Here is a 19,366-nt window from a genome sequence, read left to right on the forward strand (position 1 = left end):
CTGGGCTTTCATTTTTCTGTGCGTGTCTACATTGCTCCTTACGGTAAACTGTTTGTGACGCATGCACCTTGGGGAGAGTTCCCACTCGCACGTTCAATCCTCCTAAATGGCAATTCAATTTCATATATGAAGTTCGTCGTCAAATTCCATAAAATAATTACATAAAATTATATTCGGAAACTCCACTAGATTCTTGAATATCAGCTTCCCAAGTATCCATGTAATGACGTTTGTGCTTGTTTTTACCGCAGGGCTTTGGAATTATGGGATTTGGAAAATTCACCATAAAGCCAAGTCTTAATCACAATAATTTACATATATACAGTGGGCTCCAGAATTATTGATAAATATGCACAAAAATGCTTTAAAAAATGCTAAAAAATTGCTAAACTAAAAAATAATAGTTATTGACATAAGATTTATTTTCCAACATGTGTAAACTAGTGTGCTTGATTAATGATTCATTGCAATCAACCAAAGTCTTTCATTTTTTAATTAAAAAAAATATTTCCCCAAAAAACAGGTTCCACAATTATTGGTGCCCCTGGTTTAATGCTTTGTGAAAACACCCCTGGCAAAGATGACAGCCATGAGTCTAGAGAACACATTTTGAGGGATTTTTGACCATTGCTCCATGCAGAACTTTTCAGTATCATTGATATCTTTGGGTTTGCGCTTATGGACCCCCCCTCTTCAGTTCAGACCACAGGTTTTTGATGGAATTAAGTCTGGAGACTGAGATTGCCATTGGAAAACATGGATGTTGATTTCACTTAAGCATTTTTGTTTAGATTTTGATGTATGCTTGGAGTCATTGTCCTGCTGGACAATCTACCTATGACCAAGTCCTAGCTTCTTAGCAGAGACAGCCACATTTTCTGCCAGAATTTCCTGGTACTTCATTGTGCCATTGATCTAAAATAGTGCCCCGGGACCACTGCCAGCAAAACATCTCCAAAATATCAATGACCCACCTCCATATTTGACCATAGGTATGAGGTGCTTCTCCTGTATGCATTCCTCTTTTGTCGCCAAACATGTCGATGGTATGTATGGCCAAAATGTTCAATTTTGGACTCATCTGACAATAGCACTCTGACATAAAACTTGCTGTCAGTGCTGACAGCCACACTTTTAACATGATCAAGTTGCCATGGCGAGTCTGCTCTGCTGGACTGCTTGGCCCCCTCATCGCTGCTTGCAGCTATATTTATTTTACGGAATTTATAAGAGCATGTATTGAATTGAATGGCCAGTTTGGACAATTGAAAGTGTGAGCTGAAACTTTCCCTGCTCAACATTTGCGTCAGAAATGGATTGTCGTAAAGAGCAATGTAGACGCACACAAAAATTTAAAGTGTAGTTTGACCGATCTTTTTCAACGTGCAGATGACGTGACCGCAGTATCATACAGAGGTAGTTCTATTCACTGTGGTTTAAGGCGGGGTTGTGAGATAAATGGATTATAAATTATTGCAGGTGAGAATTCTGCTCATACAGGTTGGGTGACATCCCAACAAAATACAGGCTAAGATAGTTTTGCTCCACAAAAATTAAATATAGCTAAATGATATTGTTAAATGATACAAATACCTAAATATCAGCCTACAATAAAGGTATACCTACCTGTGAAACAAATAGGCCTACAATATGCCAAAGACATGCAGTTAAACTCTGTATACTTCTTTGATTAAATGTCAGGTTGGTGTATGACCACATTCCCTTAAAGTTCAGCGAACTGGGGTTCTTTCACAGAAACGTTTTAAACAAAAAATAATTGTTCACATACTCACACATTTATGCATTCCATACAATTCAACACTTAACTGTTATTCATTTTTTATCACGATTGCGTCAGATAACTACAGAGCCCCCCAAGGCACCCATAGGTGAAAGAAATATCTCAGCATGGAGGCCCGTACTCTCGTTTTTGTGATCCGTACATTAAATTTTGCAATCCCTGGATTGGGTTTGTCAATGCGTATGGTCAGTTTTGCTATTTTTCCTCACCATCATGCTATATGCCCATTATTTGGCCTGTTTTGTAATATTCGGCGATTGTACCCACCCCCTCCCCCCATGCCTCTATCCCCCGTAAACTATGCCCTTGCCTCAGCTGAATTAACCTGCCCTCTCTTCAGAGATGAAATACTAACACATTGTGACTTAACTTGACAGCATTTGAATCTTAATCAGCAGAGGTTATCAGCATTAGCACTAACTTCATTCCCACTGAACGAGAAATTATGCAGTAGCCTATCTCAACTAACTGTCCAGAGGCAAGGGTGGCACGGTGGTGCATTATGCAAACACACACACACACACACACACACACACACAGACAAGGCAAATTTGATAATCGGTCACGGGTCGGAGAATTCTTGTAAGGCACTGTTGCTGTATTCTAAAGTTGTGAATGTGTTTCTACTGGCTACAGTACAAACCTGAAATGTTCCCATTAAATCAACAAACATGGTGGCACCCTAATTTAGGACCAAAATAAGTTGGATCTCATCCCTCTCCATCTTCTCCATTTACTAATTTCTCTCAATGCATGACTTCATCTTGATAGTTGACAACAGGGGCAGAAGCCTATTTAAATGTGGAATATTCCACTGCGTGGAACACATTCACTCCACAGACGTAGGCTTACACACTGCCATCTATTAGCTAAATGTGTCACAAAGTTCATAGAGAAAGTGAGGGAGGCCGTGGCTCATCTGTGTGGGATCAGCTCCCTAAAGTCTGTGTTTGGGTTTACCCACAAACACTGACATGCATCTGTGCTCTGCACAGATAGTGCTCCATTATGTAAAAACTAGCCCCTTATCTTTCAAACTGCCAAAGTCCTTTAACACAAAGAACATGCAGTCTATATGTGCAACATTCAACACTGTACAACCACAGTTGTTGTACTGAAGCAGCAAAATATTAGTACTCTGCTTGTTCACTTCACTGCAGTAGAGTACCAACCAAGAAATCAAAAGGGAGAAAGTATGATCTAGACAATTGGTCCTGGTACAGCATTCTTTTCTTGATAGTCTATCCAAAAACACATAGCATTATTGCAACCCACAATGTCCAAACAAATCCATGCTTCCCTAACTTCATGCAATGTTTTAGGTTGCAAGTTTATTTATTTATTTATTTATTTATTTATTTATTTATTTATTTATTTATTTATTTATTTATTTATTTATTGGGGGTGTGGTTAGTAGTTGCTATACAATAAATCAGCCAAGTTTATTGTTCATATTACAGTTGGAGCACTATTGCCTCCGAGTATTAAACAATTCTTTAAAGTATGCTTAAACTTCACTTTTAAACGTATACTTCCAAATATATGTAATTAAGTTGTACTTTAGTGTACTTAAAAATGTATATTAAATTGCATATACTTAGTGATATTTTAGCGTACTTATAAAAAAAAGTACACTTTATTTTTATCGCTGGATAGCATACTACTTTGCTGCAAGTGTACTTTAACTTCACTTGCCTAAGAGTGTATTGTAGGATACTTTATTCCTGGTAAATTATAGTAATAGTACACTTAGTGAAAGTATACCTTATTTCACTAATTTTAAGTACTTTACATTAAATGCAAATACTTTAGTATCCTTTTGGAAAATGTACACTTTAATTTCAGGTTTCAATCCCAGCTGAGTGCTCTGCAATGGAGTGGTGACCTGTCCGGGTCTGTTCCTGCCTCTTGCCCAATGCATGCTGCGATAGGCCCGACCACCTTTCAATTAGTATACATAAATGTACCTTAAGTTTGCAAAAAGTGTCCCAATTTAGTACACTTAACTACTAAATTAACACGTGTCCTAAATTTTTTTTTTTTTTAAGTGTACTGAAAGTATACTATTTTTTCGCTTTGGATGTCTTCTCTGCTATGCGGTCTCCCTAACTTTAATGATGTTACTGGAGAAGACCATGATGATGGGAGATAAAAGTAGTCGTCTGTGTGTAACGCAAGGCAATAAGCAAATGATCAAAATATACGATTTAAGAATATAAATTCTAATTGTACTGTATGTAGGCTACAAGTGAAATTTTAAACGTCCAGAAATTTGCATGATGAGTTTAAATTTCCTGCTTTCCACAACCGTCGCAGACAATTACATCGGTATGAACTGGACAGAAAACGACTTTCAATTGTGCAGTTATGACGCTATATTACTAGTCCTTGCAGTAAGCCTACCTGCTGTACACAGTCGGTGCAACGTGACCAGCAGGACGTAGCGCACGGGAGGGCTGAGCTTATAAGAAAAGCGGACGAAGCGAAAGTAAAGAGGGCTGGACGAGAAGAGGGCACGGATTCCCTTGGCTTGTCCTTAGTTTTACAAGGTGAGAGACATCTACCGTATTTTATGTCGTTAAAGCTTTTTAAGATTGCATAGGAAACATTGAAATTGTAAAACAAGATGAATACGTATTTTCAATCAATCCACAAAGTTTTTCCTATTTATCTAACATGTTATTGCCAGAGTTTCGTGTCTGACAATTCTGTCATTTGTTTCGCACAGTATTCCCCTATAAATTAAAGCAGTTCAGGTTTTACTCACTATAGCATGATCATGACCTTCGAAAAGGATCTCTGACTGAACTCGGATTGGCACTGGTTGATACTTTCTTTCAACCACTTTTTTGTTATTTTTCATTTTCTCTCATAATTTAACATGTAATTTAGACCGTTGCAAACGAAGCTATTGTTATTTTTGGGGTTTATCCACATTTCACACAAGTGTCGTTTTGAGGAAATAGTTTAATTCTTAAGGGTACATAAAAAGGAAGACCGTCTTATGTATTCAATTACACATTATCACGTGCAGAAACCAGTTTCAAATTTAATGATTGAGTTCACTAATTAGCTTTCTCAATTGTTTTTAAATGTCACATTTTCTTTTCCTTTTACACCGTACTGCCTGCGTTTTTGTTTGTGTGTTTGTTTGTTTGTTTTTTATTAAGAGATGGGCCTAATCATTGAGAGATGCGCTGTGTAAAACCAATGTAAATGTGTAAAGATAATGTCCTTTAACCATTCAAAATACTCTGTCAACAAGCACGGAAGGACAGGTTTTCTGAGGCTGTAGTGACCTACAGGTGTAGAGGACGGTCAGTTAGCATATTAACTCGCATTGTTTTGTAGCTGGGATCCTGTTTCAGGATGTCCACACCCACTTGTGCTTCTGTTCAGCTACCTATTCCTATCAGTATTGTGCAAAGAGTTGAATTATAATTTTTTGCCTTCATGTACACATTCATATTAAAGAACATGTCTGAAGAAGTGCTTGACAGTGGAAAAGAACCAGCTCACTAGAATCACGCTGACAGTACTGAGTACAGGAGTTCTCTTGTTAAACTTTGCTCCTTGGCACTGCTCAAGACTGGTTGCGCAGCTGCTTGTTCCTTTTGAGTGCTATTTAGGTGCATGAGGCCTGCTGTAGTGATTCAGAATGAGAGACATTTTAACCTAAACAAAACCCCTCTGTGCCTCTGTTGTTCTTCTGTTGGATGTGGGAGAGGCTGCTTGAAAGTGAGTGAAAACATCTCTAGAGGAAAAGGGCTGTAGAGTCAAACACAAACACTCATGTGCTGTTGGGATGGGGGACAATAAGGACAGCTATTCCCACAGAAGTGAAAGTGCAGTGTCTTCTGATTGTGGAATTCTCTAGCCTTTGCTGGTTCTGTTCCAGCTGAGGTCTCATTTAATTGGATGACTGACTTGATTGAATTCTGGCCTTTATTAAAAGTTTCTGGAGAGTTATCTACCTGTTTTAAGAGCAGTTTTTTGCTCTTTGAGAGAAACACATCATTGAAGGTCATCAAGATAAGGGCTGCACTGATCCCCTGGACATTATTATGTGTAAAGAGATTATATTACGGAAGTACACGAATGTGGTAAAGTATGTTTCTCTTGCTGTGGAGGCTGATAAATGTTATGTTCTGTTGTGAAATCTCAAGCTCATTAATATTTATGCAGCTACTGGCAAGATCCCTGTTACTACTTAAATGTTCCATCAACATCCACTAAGTTACTAGTTGGATGTCTAGTAGTATTTCCATTATCTTATGGCTTTTTCCACTTATTTCAGTGTTAGTATGAGCAAGTAATCTCACCAAATCTTTTGACTATCCATTGAAGTTTTAATGACTCCCAGTAATATAATAATTACAATTCCAGAAGGTCACAAGGAATGTTTGTAGTCTGTGGGTCTGAGTATTTAAAGTATAACGCCCCTGCTGTAAATTCATTTCTGGTCTGTGTTTTACTACGCTACCTACTGAGGTCCGGCAAATCACTTGGCTACCCTGTTGGTCTCCTGAGCGCTGTATGACTTGTGCCTGCTGTTGAAGGACATTAGACAATCTACCAAGTTGACACCTTGCCTTCTTTAGGCCCAAGGGCGCCACTGCTCTGCAGCGCTCTGCATGATTTGCCATTAACTGGGTACCCGCCAGTTTACTTGGCTGCCCAAGCTGAAACTTATCCCTGTAGGTGCTTGGCGAGTGGGTTGCTGCTTGCTTGCTGGCTGCTGTGCTGCCAGGATTTCTGCACAGTGAGTTCTCAAGCTTTCTCCTTGTGTTGATTCTCTGTTTGGAGTTGTTGTTTGCTTGTGTGTACCAAATTCATAATTTGGTTCAGTGTCCATTGTCTGCCAAATTAGTTAGACCTGCTGTCTGAGTTTTTTGCTCTTTGTTTTTTGTTGTGATCAGATTAGCATGAATCTGGTCATTTTTCTCCTCTAACTTTGTAGTCTGCTAAATCATGACTCTGTGACTTAGTTTGGTTATCGGACTTGGATTCCTTCTAGCTCACCTCCTCTCTGGTGGCTCATGCTATGTCTGGTTAGTGTATGGTAGCAATCTATCGGTAAATGAAACATGAATTCCAGCTTATTTTCTCATTAGCATATATCAAGCACAATATGTTGTCTTTCTGAAGCTAACAAATTTACGAGGTTTGTGCATTGCATGTTTGACTGCCCCCTTCCTCTTGTGCCTCCGAAATCTTTTGCTTGCACAGTCTGAGTCCAGTGTCTCTAATGATATGACTGGTGCTTACATGGTCTAGACTTCTAATTGTTCTTTGGCTTTTAGTTTCTCGGAATATTAAGACAAATCCTGGGCCTGTTACTGATTTTGGTGTTCTGTCCACACCTGCTAATTTTAAGATAAGAAATGGAAAAATGGTATTGGTCTCCTGCACAAGAATGTGAGACGTCTCATTCCTAAATTGGGTCTTATTAATGTTTGGGTCCATATATGGTTATAATGTCTTTAGGCCAGACAGACCTAAAAAGGAGGGAGAGTTGCTATAAATGTAAATTCTAAATTTAATGCTATGATGGTAAAATATACAAAGATACCAAAGCAGTTTGTTTCTTTCTGTTAAAATTAATTAAACTAATAACTCTCATTTCACTGTTTTAGGCTGTTATAGCACTCCTTCAGCTTCAACAGGTGCAGTTTTGTCCTTGCCTGATTTATTGGCTGAGTTTAATGATAAGGTGTTTGTGATCATGGGTGATTTAAACTAGGATTGGCTAACCCCTGTTTCTGATCCCGTCAAAAGGTAGAACTTTTGTGAATGAATTTAATCATGGCAAATTTGAAACAGTATCTTCTCTCAGTGCTTAGCGATGCTTGGTGTAAACTGGTCTTTATGAAGAAAGGCACCTGCATTGATGCAGTTGGTTGGAGTAGAAAATGATCATTTTGCATTCTGAACAATGTTTGGAAAGATTTTCTTGTCTCTGCCTTGCTTGGGGTCAACCTCTAGCTGGTTCTAAGAAATATGGCTTTTTTCAGAATATTTAGCTGTTTCTCACAACTTTTTGGAATGCTTTGATGCATTTTATATTTGTTTTGACTGTGCGGTGTGTCTGCCAACTCAGTGTTTAGCATTCATTTTTTATTTTACATTTCATATATTCTGATTTCTCTTATCTCAAACCAGTGGATAATTTCAATGAGGCTTTAGCCATGTTCTGTCATTAACATGAGCTATGCCACTAAACTCTTGTCACATAAACCCTGAGCTGCACCAGGATTGCAGTATTTGGTGAGATTTCTGGGGATTGTACAGCACAGCTGAATGCCAACTACCACAATTCATTTCACATGGTTCGGGTGGGAGTTTTATTTGGTGGGCCTGAACCTTGCTCCATTATTGTTATCCTTAGAAGTTCTCTTGTAGCACAACTTTTTGATTGGACAATGCTTAAATCTTTTAAACAACTGCCACAAGTTTGTTTTGGACATATGCAACTTCTATATTAACCTATATAATAGGATTCTTAGAATAGAATTTCTTTATTGTCATTGTACTGGTGTGTACAACGAAATTCAGGTGCACTGCCTGAGCGGAGCTCAAATATACAAGATAAAACAAGGTAATAAAAATATAGAAGATAAAAAAAGGAATAATAAAAACTCTTCATACAGCTCACACTCGTGCACTCACGTGCACACACTCTGACACACATGCACACAAATTCACACACGCATACCCATTATGCCTACTTATGCACCGAATAAGCACAGAGTACCTGACTGCACAGAATAAATACCAGTACTGCACAGAATAAATATAAGTATTGCACAAATAAATATGAATATGAATAAATATTGGTATTGTACAGTATAAATATTGTCTATGGGGGGCATACTTTCAGTGCAGAGTTCAGTGTAGTGATGGCTTTGGGGTAGAAACTGTTCGTTAATCTTGTGGTGCGCGCTTTGACGGACCTGTAGCGCTTTCCTGAGGGCAGAAGGACGAACAAGTGATGGGCGGGGTGATATGGATCCTTTAAGATGCAGGATGCCTTCCGCAGGCAACGGGAGCTATAGATGTCTTCCAGGGCAGGCAGATGTGTGTTGGTGATCTTCTGTGCTGTGTTGATGACTCTCTGCAGAGCCTTCTTGTCAGCCGCAGAACTGTTGCCATACCACACTAGGATCCCATGTGTCAGGACACTCTTAATGGAGCAGCGGTAGAAGGACACTAGCAGCTGTTGTGGCAGGTTGACTTTCCTGAGTGTTCTTAGGAAGTAAAGCCGCTGTTGTGCCTTCTTAACCAGAGAGTTTGTGTTGGTTGTCCACGTGAGATCTTCTGAAATGTGGGTGCCCAGTGTTAACGTGTGCATACGTGGCACTCAATAATAAATAAGCTAAAATAATACTAATTATAGTATGCTAACTATAGTATGTGTGCATGCATTAAAGCTATACAAAGAAATAACAATATTTAAGAAGTTCATCTACTGTATATATACATGTATATATATATATGTATATATATATGTAAGTATAGTATAGATGTAATTTCTTTTGAAACTTCAGTATAGAGGTAAAAGATGAGCCAACATGTATTGGTTCATGTTTTGTCAGTAAACTACATGTGGACCAGTGTTCATTAAAATAATTTTTAGGTTTATATCTCTCTCTCTTTCTCTGTATTCTGTTCAGCCTACAGGTTATGAAAACACATGCATCTTTGGGGACTTCTAAATACCTAGCTTCCTTTTTTCTATAAGGCCCCATCTGTCTGGGGGAGAAACCTTTGAATACAACATGCCTGAATAGATTGGACACATTTACAGGTGGATTATGCACTCTTATTTAGTTTCTCTATTTTTTGCTCATGTGTAACATTCAATATCATTTGTGCAGCTCAAAATGGAGGACGCAGAAGACAAATTTTTCAATGGCTACCTGAGGCGCAATATGGCAAAGATTGTGACTACAGTCAAAGTGAGAGAGCTTGTGCCGCATCTTCCTAGCCTCACGCAGTCAGACCGGGTAGGTACTCTGCAAATGACCACCAATGTTCCAGGTACCAGTCAGATAGTCAGTTCCAGCATTACCACTGCGATTGAGTGTTGATAGACTAGCTATGGATGTTCTTCAACCATGCCCTTCATGCATATTCATAATCAATTCAACAAATCACACCATTATGTGCTTCAGTTTATTTCTTGTTCAGCACTATTTGGTCTGTTCTCTACAATCCAAGCTATGTTGTACTTTAAACAAGTGATCAGAATGTAGTTCCTTGTTGAAGGCTATGACACAATAATTGGAAAATCTAAAACCTGCCACCTAAAGGTTTGTTTTGGCACTTTTATTGCTTTCGTTTTTCTTTGCATCAATTAATGAAAATGTGTGTAGTACTGTAACTTATTATTTACAAGTTTTTCTAAGATATTTCAAAACATGAAGAATTATGGGGGCAATTAAAAAACAAAAATTACGGGTAAAGTGCACAGCACTAACTATTCAATTTGATTGAGTTTACAGTAATGTATTTGAACAGATCTTCTTATTTTAACTTCTCTAAGTTCTATACATGAACAGTGTCACAGTGCCATTGGTGCATATCTGTATCTTGAAGGAGAATATTGAGGCCAAGCGGGAAAGCACAGGCAACTACAATGCCATGCAGCTGCTCCTCAGCAGCCTGAGACACAAGGATAACTGGCTGGAGGAATTCATCTCTGCCCTAAAGACATGTGAGCACAGTGGCTTTGCCAGCCAAATCCAGGAAGAGTACAAGTCTCTGAAAATCCAGCCCAGTAAGTCCCTGTTTATTGCAGTGTGCTCCGGCTCTTCCAGAGTAATTTCATTGATGCAAAACACAAGCAAGGCTATGTCCAAGTTTCAAGTGCAAACACTGAAATTTTAATGATTGAAATATTCTCCCTCTCTCTCTCTCTCTCTCTCTCTCTGCTGTGTTCTGTTCGGGGAGACATTTATGATATAATTTGTGTTTTGTTTTTATTTATTTTTTCTTTCATATGTTTGTTGAGCCATTAACTGTAATTCTTTTTTGCCTTTTTTGCTTTTTTGTGCTTGCCTTTTAGGTTGGTTAATGTTCTAGTGTTTCCTTTTGGTTTTCTTGCAATGTATTCTGCCTTCCTCCCAAAATATGGCTTGCCAATTTAGTCTAATCTGACCAAAAAACAACACATAAATGCTTTTTTTTTTTTCAAATTTGAACCGTTTGAACCGTTAAATTTAAATTTGAACCGTCTCTTTCCATTTCCACACCAGGACAGGGTGGCATTTGAGCCTGATCTAGGCAGTGACTGGGTGTTACAATACACCTACCTTCACCCTTAGATGTGACAAGATTAAGGCTATTCAAATGATTTTTTATTCACTTCTAAAGCAATCCTTGAGTTGTTTAGTGCACAAAGACTATTTGTGCACTATTCAACCGTGTGTGGTTTTGATAACCATATATACATTTTGGCTTTGACAGAGTGAAGTAAGTTGTGCAAATCAGTAAAAATGTATTCCTATTAAAACTGTAATTATTTCAAACTCTGATGCAATAAATTGTGAAACTGGGCAGGTGTCTGAATACATTAGCAAGGTAATGTATATAAAACCCTTATTTATAAATGAGAATGATTTGGCATATCAAGTGTGAGTCTCCTCTTCTCCTGTAGATGTCAGTGCTCTTGCTCCCATGGCCCCTATGTCTGGTGGAACCCTTCAGCCTCCGCTCGACCTCAGCACCGTCTCAACCCCTAAAATGGATGAGGCCGTAGATGTGGCCTTATCCCTTCCCCCTGAGGCTGCCCCTGGTGATGGGATATTAGCCAATCACACAGGTCCTTCATCTGTTGTAGTCTCATCCCAGAGCCCCGCAGAACCCGCTGCCTCTGTGCAAACCCATACTACTGAGGACATTGGAGCTGTGACCCCAACATCTCATATCTCCTCACCTGCAGTACCTTCTCCAAGCCCTCAGGTGCCAGCAGTGGAACCAATTCAGGATGCCAATCCAAAACTACAAAGTGCCTCTGATAAATCCGCTGACACCTCCAAGTCAAGTGTTGGTCAGGCAAGCTTATTCCTTTCCTTTTCAAAAATCATAATGTTTGTGGTCCAGTTGGGTAGTTTTGGAAAGTAACTGAATGAAAGAAATAAATCCAAACTTCAAAACATGTAAATTACTCTAGATCAAAAAATCTTGAATGGCAAGAAGGCAAGAAAGGATGCAGTAATAACAATAATCATAGGCAAATCATCAAGCAAAATGTAACGAATCATCAGTAGTCTCATACTGCATGATCGTTTCAAGGAAAATTTCTCCTAAATTTAATATCTTTGAATTTTCTTTATTTCTGTATTACTGAAGGGTTATAAACATGCGATGCATGATGCTAGCATGTGCCATTAAAGATTGTATTATTAAAGCATTTGACCATTCCTTGAAATAAAAATGAACTTTAAAGTAACTGTAGATTTATTACATTTTTGTTTTAGTAGTATCTGTATAAATTATATTACAAATTGGTTTGTCCTATGTTACCTTCTCTGCAACAAGCTAGAATATTAAGCTAGAATCATATATATTTTTTATGCTTGACATGTTACCATAACGTGGTCACTAAAGGTGCTGTCTTGTACTGTAACAAGTTGTTTGTCACGAGAGATGTCCTGTGTAAAAAATTGAGTTTGTTTACCAAAAATCGTTGGTCTTTTAAAATTTTATAGCTGATTATTTTCTGCCTGTGCAAGGGAATGCTATATTGTAGGATGCTTGTTGGCATGGGATTTTAAGTTCTGGTCTTGTTTTTCCCTCAACTTTGTTGTGTACATCTCGGCCGTACAATTTGAATTCAGTTATTTCCTCTTAATTAGGGCTAATGAGTTCTGCCTGTCACAAGCATATGCACACTTTATAGGGAGGGGTGTTGCATTGTTGGTTTGGCTTTATGTGAAGCCTGTGCTCTCTTTGTTATGTACTTAGTCTTGCTGTGATATTGATTTAAAAAAGAAAAACACCTTTTCATAATTCTGTTTTTTTAATTTTTTGGACTTATAAGGCAGTGGAGTTGTAATAGTTCAGACGATGCCTGTATTGTAATTAGGAGTGCAGTAATGTCATAGGATAGCTCCAAGGAGTGCTAGAGCAGGGCGTAGTGCGTGTGGAAAATGTATTCCTGAAAAACCTACCTAGTCAGCCTACCCCCTTTTTCACAGTCCTCCTACACCACTGATCTGGACAGATAACCATCTATCAAGCTAGCTAGTGACTGGTTAGATTGTTACATAACTACTTACAAAAAGTTATATACTTGTTAGAAAGTTTCCCAAATATTTTAAGACTGGTGATATATGGTTTGTTTTCTGACTCCAAGAAGCTGCTGCTCTCAGGGCCAATCATAGCAGCACCCTCATCTCTTCTTGTGTTGCCATGACTTCAGATTTTCCACATAAACGAAGGTGTCAGTGCTATCTGAAGCCACTGTGAATTTTTATTGTCTTTCACACTCTTACACTTTCCTACCAGTGCACTCTGGCCTAGGGGACTTATGTCCTCATCAAAATCATATATTAAATCCTATTCTTCCTCAGAGAGTAGGGGTATGTGCCTGAAGGAAAACATTTGAATTATTTACCCATTTCATGCTCTAAATGCACGTTGCTTTTTAGGAATTTACTGGCTCTTCAGAGTTGGTGTGGTTGCCCCAGTGGTGCATATATAGACAGATATCTCAAAACTTAGTGTTTAAAATGTTTGTTTAAAATGATTTTTCACCATATTATCATTGGACATACTGAATTAATGTCAAAAACAAGTTCCCTTGTAAAATAGTGTACTGTACAACCAAGTAGTGCATTCAAAAATGAACTGTCATTAATCCATAACTTTGCATCTATACTCTTAAAGGTTTTGGCACAAGGTCTGCATTTAAGTCCAGTGTTGGGGAGTCCAACTGAGGAAGTAGCTGGAGTCATGGCTTCTTTGAATGAACAAGATGTCACAGATGGCCTCATCTCTCCGTCCTGTGTGGGAAGAGCCTCAGCAGGTGAAGAAGTGTGCTCCAACAAGCCAGTGCTGCTGACCTCCATCCACAGTGTCCAGGTGCACCAGCCCTTCGACAGCCCGTCTACCTTTCCACCTATCCCAGATCAGGGTGCATACTCTGATGACACTGTCAACCTGGAGTGTAGCTCCAGCTTGTCACACCACACTTCTGAAAGTGTCAATGCAGAGAATATAGCCCTCAGTGATGCAAAGAAGGTTTCTCCTGGTGATGCAGAGAACGTAACCCTCTGTGATGCAAGGAAAGTAGACACTGGTGAGGAAAGCAGCATAGCCCTTAGTGATACAGAGAAGGGGGCTTCTGGTGATGCAGAGAGCTTAGTCCTCAGTGAAGCGGAGAATGTGGCCCCTGGTGATGCAGAGAGTATAGTCCTCAGTGATGCAGAAAAGGTTGGCCTTAGTCAGCCAAGTGGTGTAACTCTTAGTGACACAGAGATGGTGGTCCCTGGTGACACACAGAACGTTGCCCAAGGTGATGCAGAAAGTGAACCCTTCAGCGAGATTAATGCAGCAAGAGTTGCCCCTGAGGAATTTAAGAATGTAGCACTCTGTGGTCCAGAGAGGGTTGCCCCTGGTGATGTAGAAAGTGAAGCCCTCTCTGATGCAGAGAGAGTTGCCCCCGGCTATGCAAAAGGTGTAACTTTCAGTGAAAAAGAGATTGTTACCCCTCATGATGTAGAGGGTGTATTTTCTGGTGAGAAAAGTGCAACTGGAACTGCTGTAGAAAGTTTTCAGCCTGAGAATAAGAACACTGTTATCCCTAGTAATGGAGATGGCATTGGTGACGCTGACAGCACTACCCCTGAAAATCGACAGAATGTTGTCTCTGACAAGGACAAAGTTGTCATTGTTAATGCAGAGAGCTTAGTAAGTGAAAACGCAGAAACTATTCCTTGTGATAAATTAGAGGGCAGTTCCCTTGAACACCCAGAGAGCAGAGCTGAAAAAAATTATTGTTACTCTGCCCACCCTGACATCACCACATCCAGCCACAATCCAGAGAGTGTGATCCATGACATTGTAGGACCCAGCAACACACAGAATAGAGCTGCAGACATCATGGAGAATACTGCCCCCGATAGCATGGAGAGTGCTCCCTTCATAGCCCTGGAGCCCACAGATCCCCACCTACCCCAAAATGTGTTGAAGGAGAATGACTGTGACATAGCCCAACAGGAGATCAGCTCACCCGATGCCCCCTCCTCCAACCACAACTCAGAGAGCTTTTTCCCTGGTGAGGCAGATAATGGGGTGTCTGGTGAGGGGGATAGCCGGGCCCCTGATGGGAGAGACAGTGGGGACCAGGTTGATTCAGAGAGTGGGGGCCCTGCTGAAGGACACAGTGAAGCCTCTTGTGATGAGGACAGTGGTGACACAGAGAGTGAGGCCCCTGGTGAGGAGGACAATGGGGCCTCAAGTAATGTAGATGATGGGGCCCCTGGTGGTAGGGACAACGGGGCCTCGGGTGACAAAGACGGTGGGGCCTCTGGAGGTAGTGGGCCACCAGGAGGTACAGACTGTGGGGCCCCTGGAAATGGAGATAGTGGGACATCTGGGGAGGGAGACAGTGGGTCCTCTAAGAAGGGAGACAGTGGTGACCCTGGAGAGAAAGATAATGGGGCCCCTGGGGATGGAGGTAGTTACACTACTAGAGAAGCTGACAGTGGTGGACCTCAAGAGGAAGACAATGGAGAATCTGCAAATAGAGACAGTGGAGTCCCAGGAACAAGTGACAGCATGATTCCAGGTGAAGGAAAAAGTGGGGGACCTGGAGAAGGTGACAATGTGATCCCTGGAGAAGGAGAAAGTAGGGAACCAGAAGTGAGAAACATTCGGGGCCCTGGAGAAGGAGAAATTGGGGGACCTGCTGGGGGAGACAGTGACACACCAGGTGGCATAGTCAGTAGGGTTCCTAATGAGGTGTGCATTGTAGTCCCCAGCTGTACAGAGCTGCCTGAAAATAATACAGGGAATCAGGACTCCAACCATCTTGAGGCTAATTTGCCTGCCTCCTTGTCCAACCACATCCCAAAGAGCATTGTTCCCAGCGATGTGGAGAGTGCAACTGAGTCAACACACAAAGAGCTGACGGATAATCCGTATAACTCTACTCACCTTGAGATCAGCTTACCCACCTCTGCTTTGTCCAACTACAGCCAAGGGACATTTAGCTCCAAAGACGTAGAAGGTAGAATTTCTGGAAACACAGAGCCACTCCACCTTGAGACAGAGGAAAACCACTGTGACGCCTTCCACCTTAAGATTGGATTGAGTTCTGAAGAATCATTCTTCCCCAATGCAGACAGTGCATCCCCCAACAACATGGGTAGCCAGAGCCCTGGTGACACAACCTCCAACAAGGAGACAGTAGAGAACCACCGCAGCTCCACTCACTTGACCATCAATTTGACCTCTCCTGCCTCACTGAACAAAAAGCCAGACAGTGCTGCCTACGTTGATATGGAATCACACATCCACAAGCCAATAAAGAACCACTGCAGTGCTCCCTGCTGTGACATCACTGATGAGCAAGATGTGGACAAGAAGAAGCTCTGCATGTCTGAAGATCTGGCTCCCCAGAATCACACTGTGTCTGGTGAAACAGCAGTGGGTGTTATCACAGAGAAGCTAGAGGCTTTTCCAGAGCAGGGTCAGCTAAACCAACGCAGCCCACTGGGAAACTACTATGTCCCTGCTGCTGTGGTTGGAGTGGTTGCCGCAGCCATGCTGTGGCAACTGAAGAAGTAGTGGTAACTGCTGTTAAACACATGCTTATTCTCTATTCTCTATAAAGCACTTCAGAACCAGCTAAAAGAGTAACTTCAAGAAGGACTGGGACCAAACTCAAACTCAAGTGAGGCCATGTGCACAAAATGGCCTAAAACACCTAGCATAGGGCAACTCCTAGAGGGCCATAGTGTACAGGCTGCGATTCCAGCCAGGCATAATTCCTCCCTGATCTAATTAATTGCTTGGCTTAGTTTCCCTCCCCAGTACTCTGGTTTAGCTGTTTTAAGTAGAGTTGGAAAGCCTGCTGGGATGCAGTCCTGCAAGTCATGAGCTGAACTGAATACCTCTGAATACAGTTAGCATTCCCACCCTTCAGCCAGTCCCCATAGGAGCTGGACCCCCTGGGATGCAGTCACAGAAACTTTTTGCATGGGGCCTGATCCTGGTTTGATATACACACAGTTAACTGACATTTCAAGTGTGTTATTCCCTACACATTCTGGCTTGTGTGACTTCAGTGGGGACACGACTGATGCACACGTGAGGTGGAGACTCACTGAAAAGAAGCTGTCCCATTGACATTGACTCAAGTGAATCCTGGCTTGAGATTAGCATGACTTTTGTCTGGTTTTATCTAAACACTCTTTGCACACAGGAAAAGATGCAATTGGTGCAATCTATCAACTAACATGTGAAATTACAGCTCCGTGGTTTTTTTCCATATAGGCAACAATGGTTTTACATACAATTCAGACAAAAAGATTCAAGTCGTGCCATTTTATTGAAACTTTTATGTTCAAATTACTAATATTAAGATAAGTTCATAATGACATACACATTTTAATAAATAATTTTAATGTCACCAACTAGTACCAAATAGCCCTTTTGTGGCTATTACCTCTTTTCCCTCTTTGACACCATATATTGTGCTTACTGCAGAATTAACTAGCCATTTACTTTTTATGTGGATATATTGCAGTTGAGTAAGGGTAGGGTTTATTGCATAATTCTGCCAACATCTAATGTGCATGCTATTTAATCATACGTTTTTTAAATACGTATGACACAGTGTCGGAGAACATAATAGGTGAGAAAAGAAATGCTTACACTGGAAAACACTAAAAGTCTTTACAGTAATACAATAGAAAATAAAACTTCCAGGGTAAAAGTGAGTCCACTTCCAGAGTGGTCCACTTTTGTAAGTTGCATTAGTTAAAAGTATCTGCTAAACAACTAAATTGTTAATTATAATTGGCCCATTAGAAACTAGTCTATTGAACAGGAAGTGGTCCCCCATGATGTACATATCTGTACTTATCACCCATATTTAGTTTCTATTTGACCATTGTAATGAGAATGTATATTTCTGGCTTTACCCATAGAAGGCTTTTGTGCAGGCAAATTGTTTCCTTGAATTACCCTGGAACCTGGAATCAAACAATGACAATATAGTCTCATTTTGATTATACATATATACATATATAATTGTGATATCACTGATGAATCATTCTATATAAAATACAAACATTTGATTGAACCCATTTGTAGTTACAAAACATTTCCTGATGGTACCAGTCTAGATTTTTTACCTCTTTGTGAGTAAATTGACCCGGAGAAAAATGCACTTTCCAAGTCGGTCTGAATGTGCATATCTCAGTCTTCAATGACACACATGCTCATGCTCCTCTCCATGTGTGCATTCTGCTCTCCTCACAAGCTCCCTTTAAGCACAAAACTCTGAATGTGCTTAAACTATTATGGTTTGCAATTTCAGAATTATGTAGACTTTGAATGCTTATCACGTCTCAATAAGCCCAGTAATACATTGGATTCCAACACTGCAATATCAGAATGTCTTCCACTTATTAATTTTGAATGTAGCTGTAAAAACCTTCCTGTAATTGCAATCATGGAAAGCATATTGGCAGTTAATTTGGTCAATACTGCTATAGTTGTTGATTACATTGTTACTTATAATTTACTCAGTGATCGATTGTGATGATGATAAATATCACAATTAATTATTAAGCAGTTTTTTGTGATCATATGTACATATTAAACTTTTAAACTATTGCATGTTAGACCTTAAAATCATTTGTGATTATGTAAAAAGAAAATGGTATTAAACTAATGGAATATGAATAGAATCAATAGTAACACAGAATATCTACAGGGTAAATGTAGTTTAAGACTGGCCTAGTGGTTTATCTTGTTACTTGTTTTACTTATTTAAAAAATCAATAAATTGTAGTGTGCATATATCAGTGAGAAATGAAATTATGTCATGTTTGTGTACTTTTAATTAAATCTTTTATGAAAATGACTGACAAATTAAGAAAATCCCCTCTAGGATTAGTTTAACGTAGTGTATAGAAGCAAAGACAGATATATTCTATATCTACTTGTACATATTTTTAAAAATGTATAGTACTTAGTATTTTTCCTTACAAACTGTCTCATGGAATGTATAATCATATATAGGGGTACAGCAACATACACAGTGTGAAGGGTTAATGACCAAACAGAACGGATAATCCACTGTTGCTGTGGCATTAGTGTAAACACGAGGGACATTTCATATGTTGTCAAGGAGTCTTTGTACCAGTCCCTACATCCCTTGGGCAACCTTGACCTTTAATTTCTGATAGTTCCTCTGCATTTATTTTCTGTGTCCACAGTCCTGCCACCTTCCTTATTTTATAATGTACTATCAATAATTTGCTTCTGAAATAACTTCAATGATGAGATCAAAACACATCAAAAATAAAATCCACATGTTCTGAATGA

The 19,366-nt window shown here is 39.8% G+C and overlaps 1 protein-coding gene across 4 annotated transcripts; it reads left to right on the forward strand.

The window, feature by feature from the left end:
* Positions 1-4,221: 4,221 nt before the first annotated feature.
* Positions 4,222-19,366, forward strand: LOC135259621 (uncharacterized). Of its 4 annotated transcripts, XM_064344182.1 has the most exons (7): positions 5,354-5,904; positions 6,503-6,563; positions 9,543-9,608; positions 9,679-9,807; positions 10,400-10,580; positions 11,460-11,857; positions 13,694-19,366. In XM_064344182.1, the coding sequence occupies exons 4-7, from the start codon at positions 9,685-9,687 to the stop codon at positions 16,595-16,597; spliced, it is 3,606 nt and encodes a 1,201-aa protein (XP_064200252.1). In that variant the 5' UTR covers positions 5,354-5,904; positions 6,503-6,563; positions 9,543-9,608; positions 9,679-9,684; the 3' UTR covers positions 16,598-19,366. The 4 variants fall into 4 exon arrangements, with proteins under 4 accessions (XP_064200251.1, XP_064200253.1, XP_064200250.1 ...); XM_064344183.1 differs by lacking the exons at positions 5,354-5,904; positions 6,503-6,563 and adding an exon at positions 4,247-4,350; XM_064344180.1 differs by lacking the exon at positions 9,543-9,608 and having other exon boundaries at positions 5,353-5,904.

This window comes from Anguilla rostrata, chromosome 7 (genome assembly GCF_018555375.3).
Source record: "Anguilla rostrata isolate EN2019 chromosome 7, ASM1855537v3, whole genome shotgun sequence".
NCBI lineage: Eukaryota > Metazoa > Chordata > Actinopteri > Anguilliformes > Anguillidae > Anguilla > Anguilla rostrata.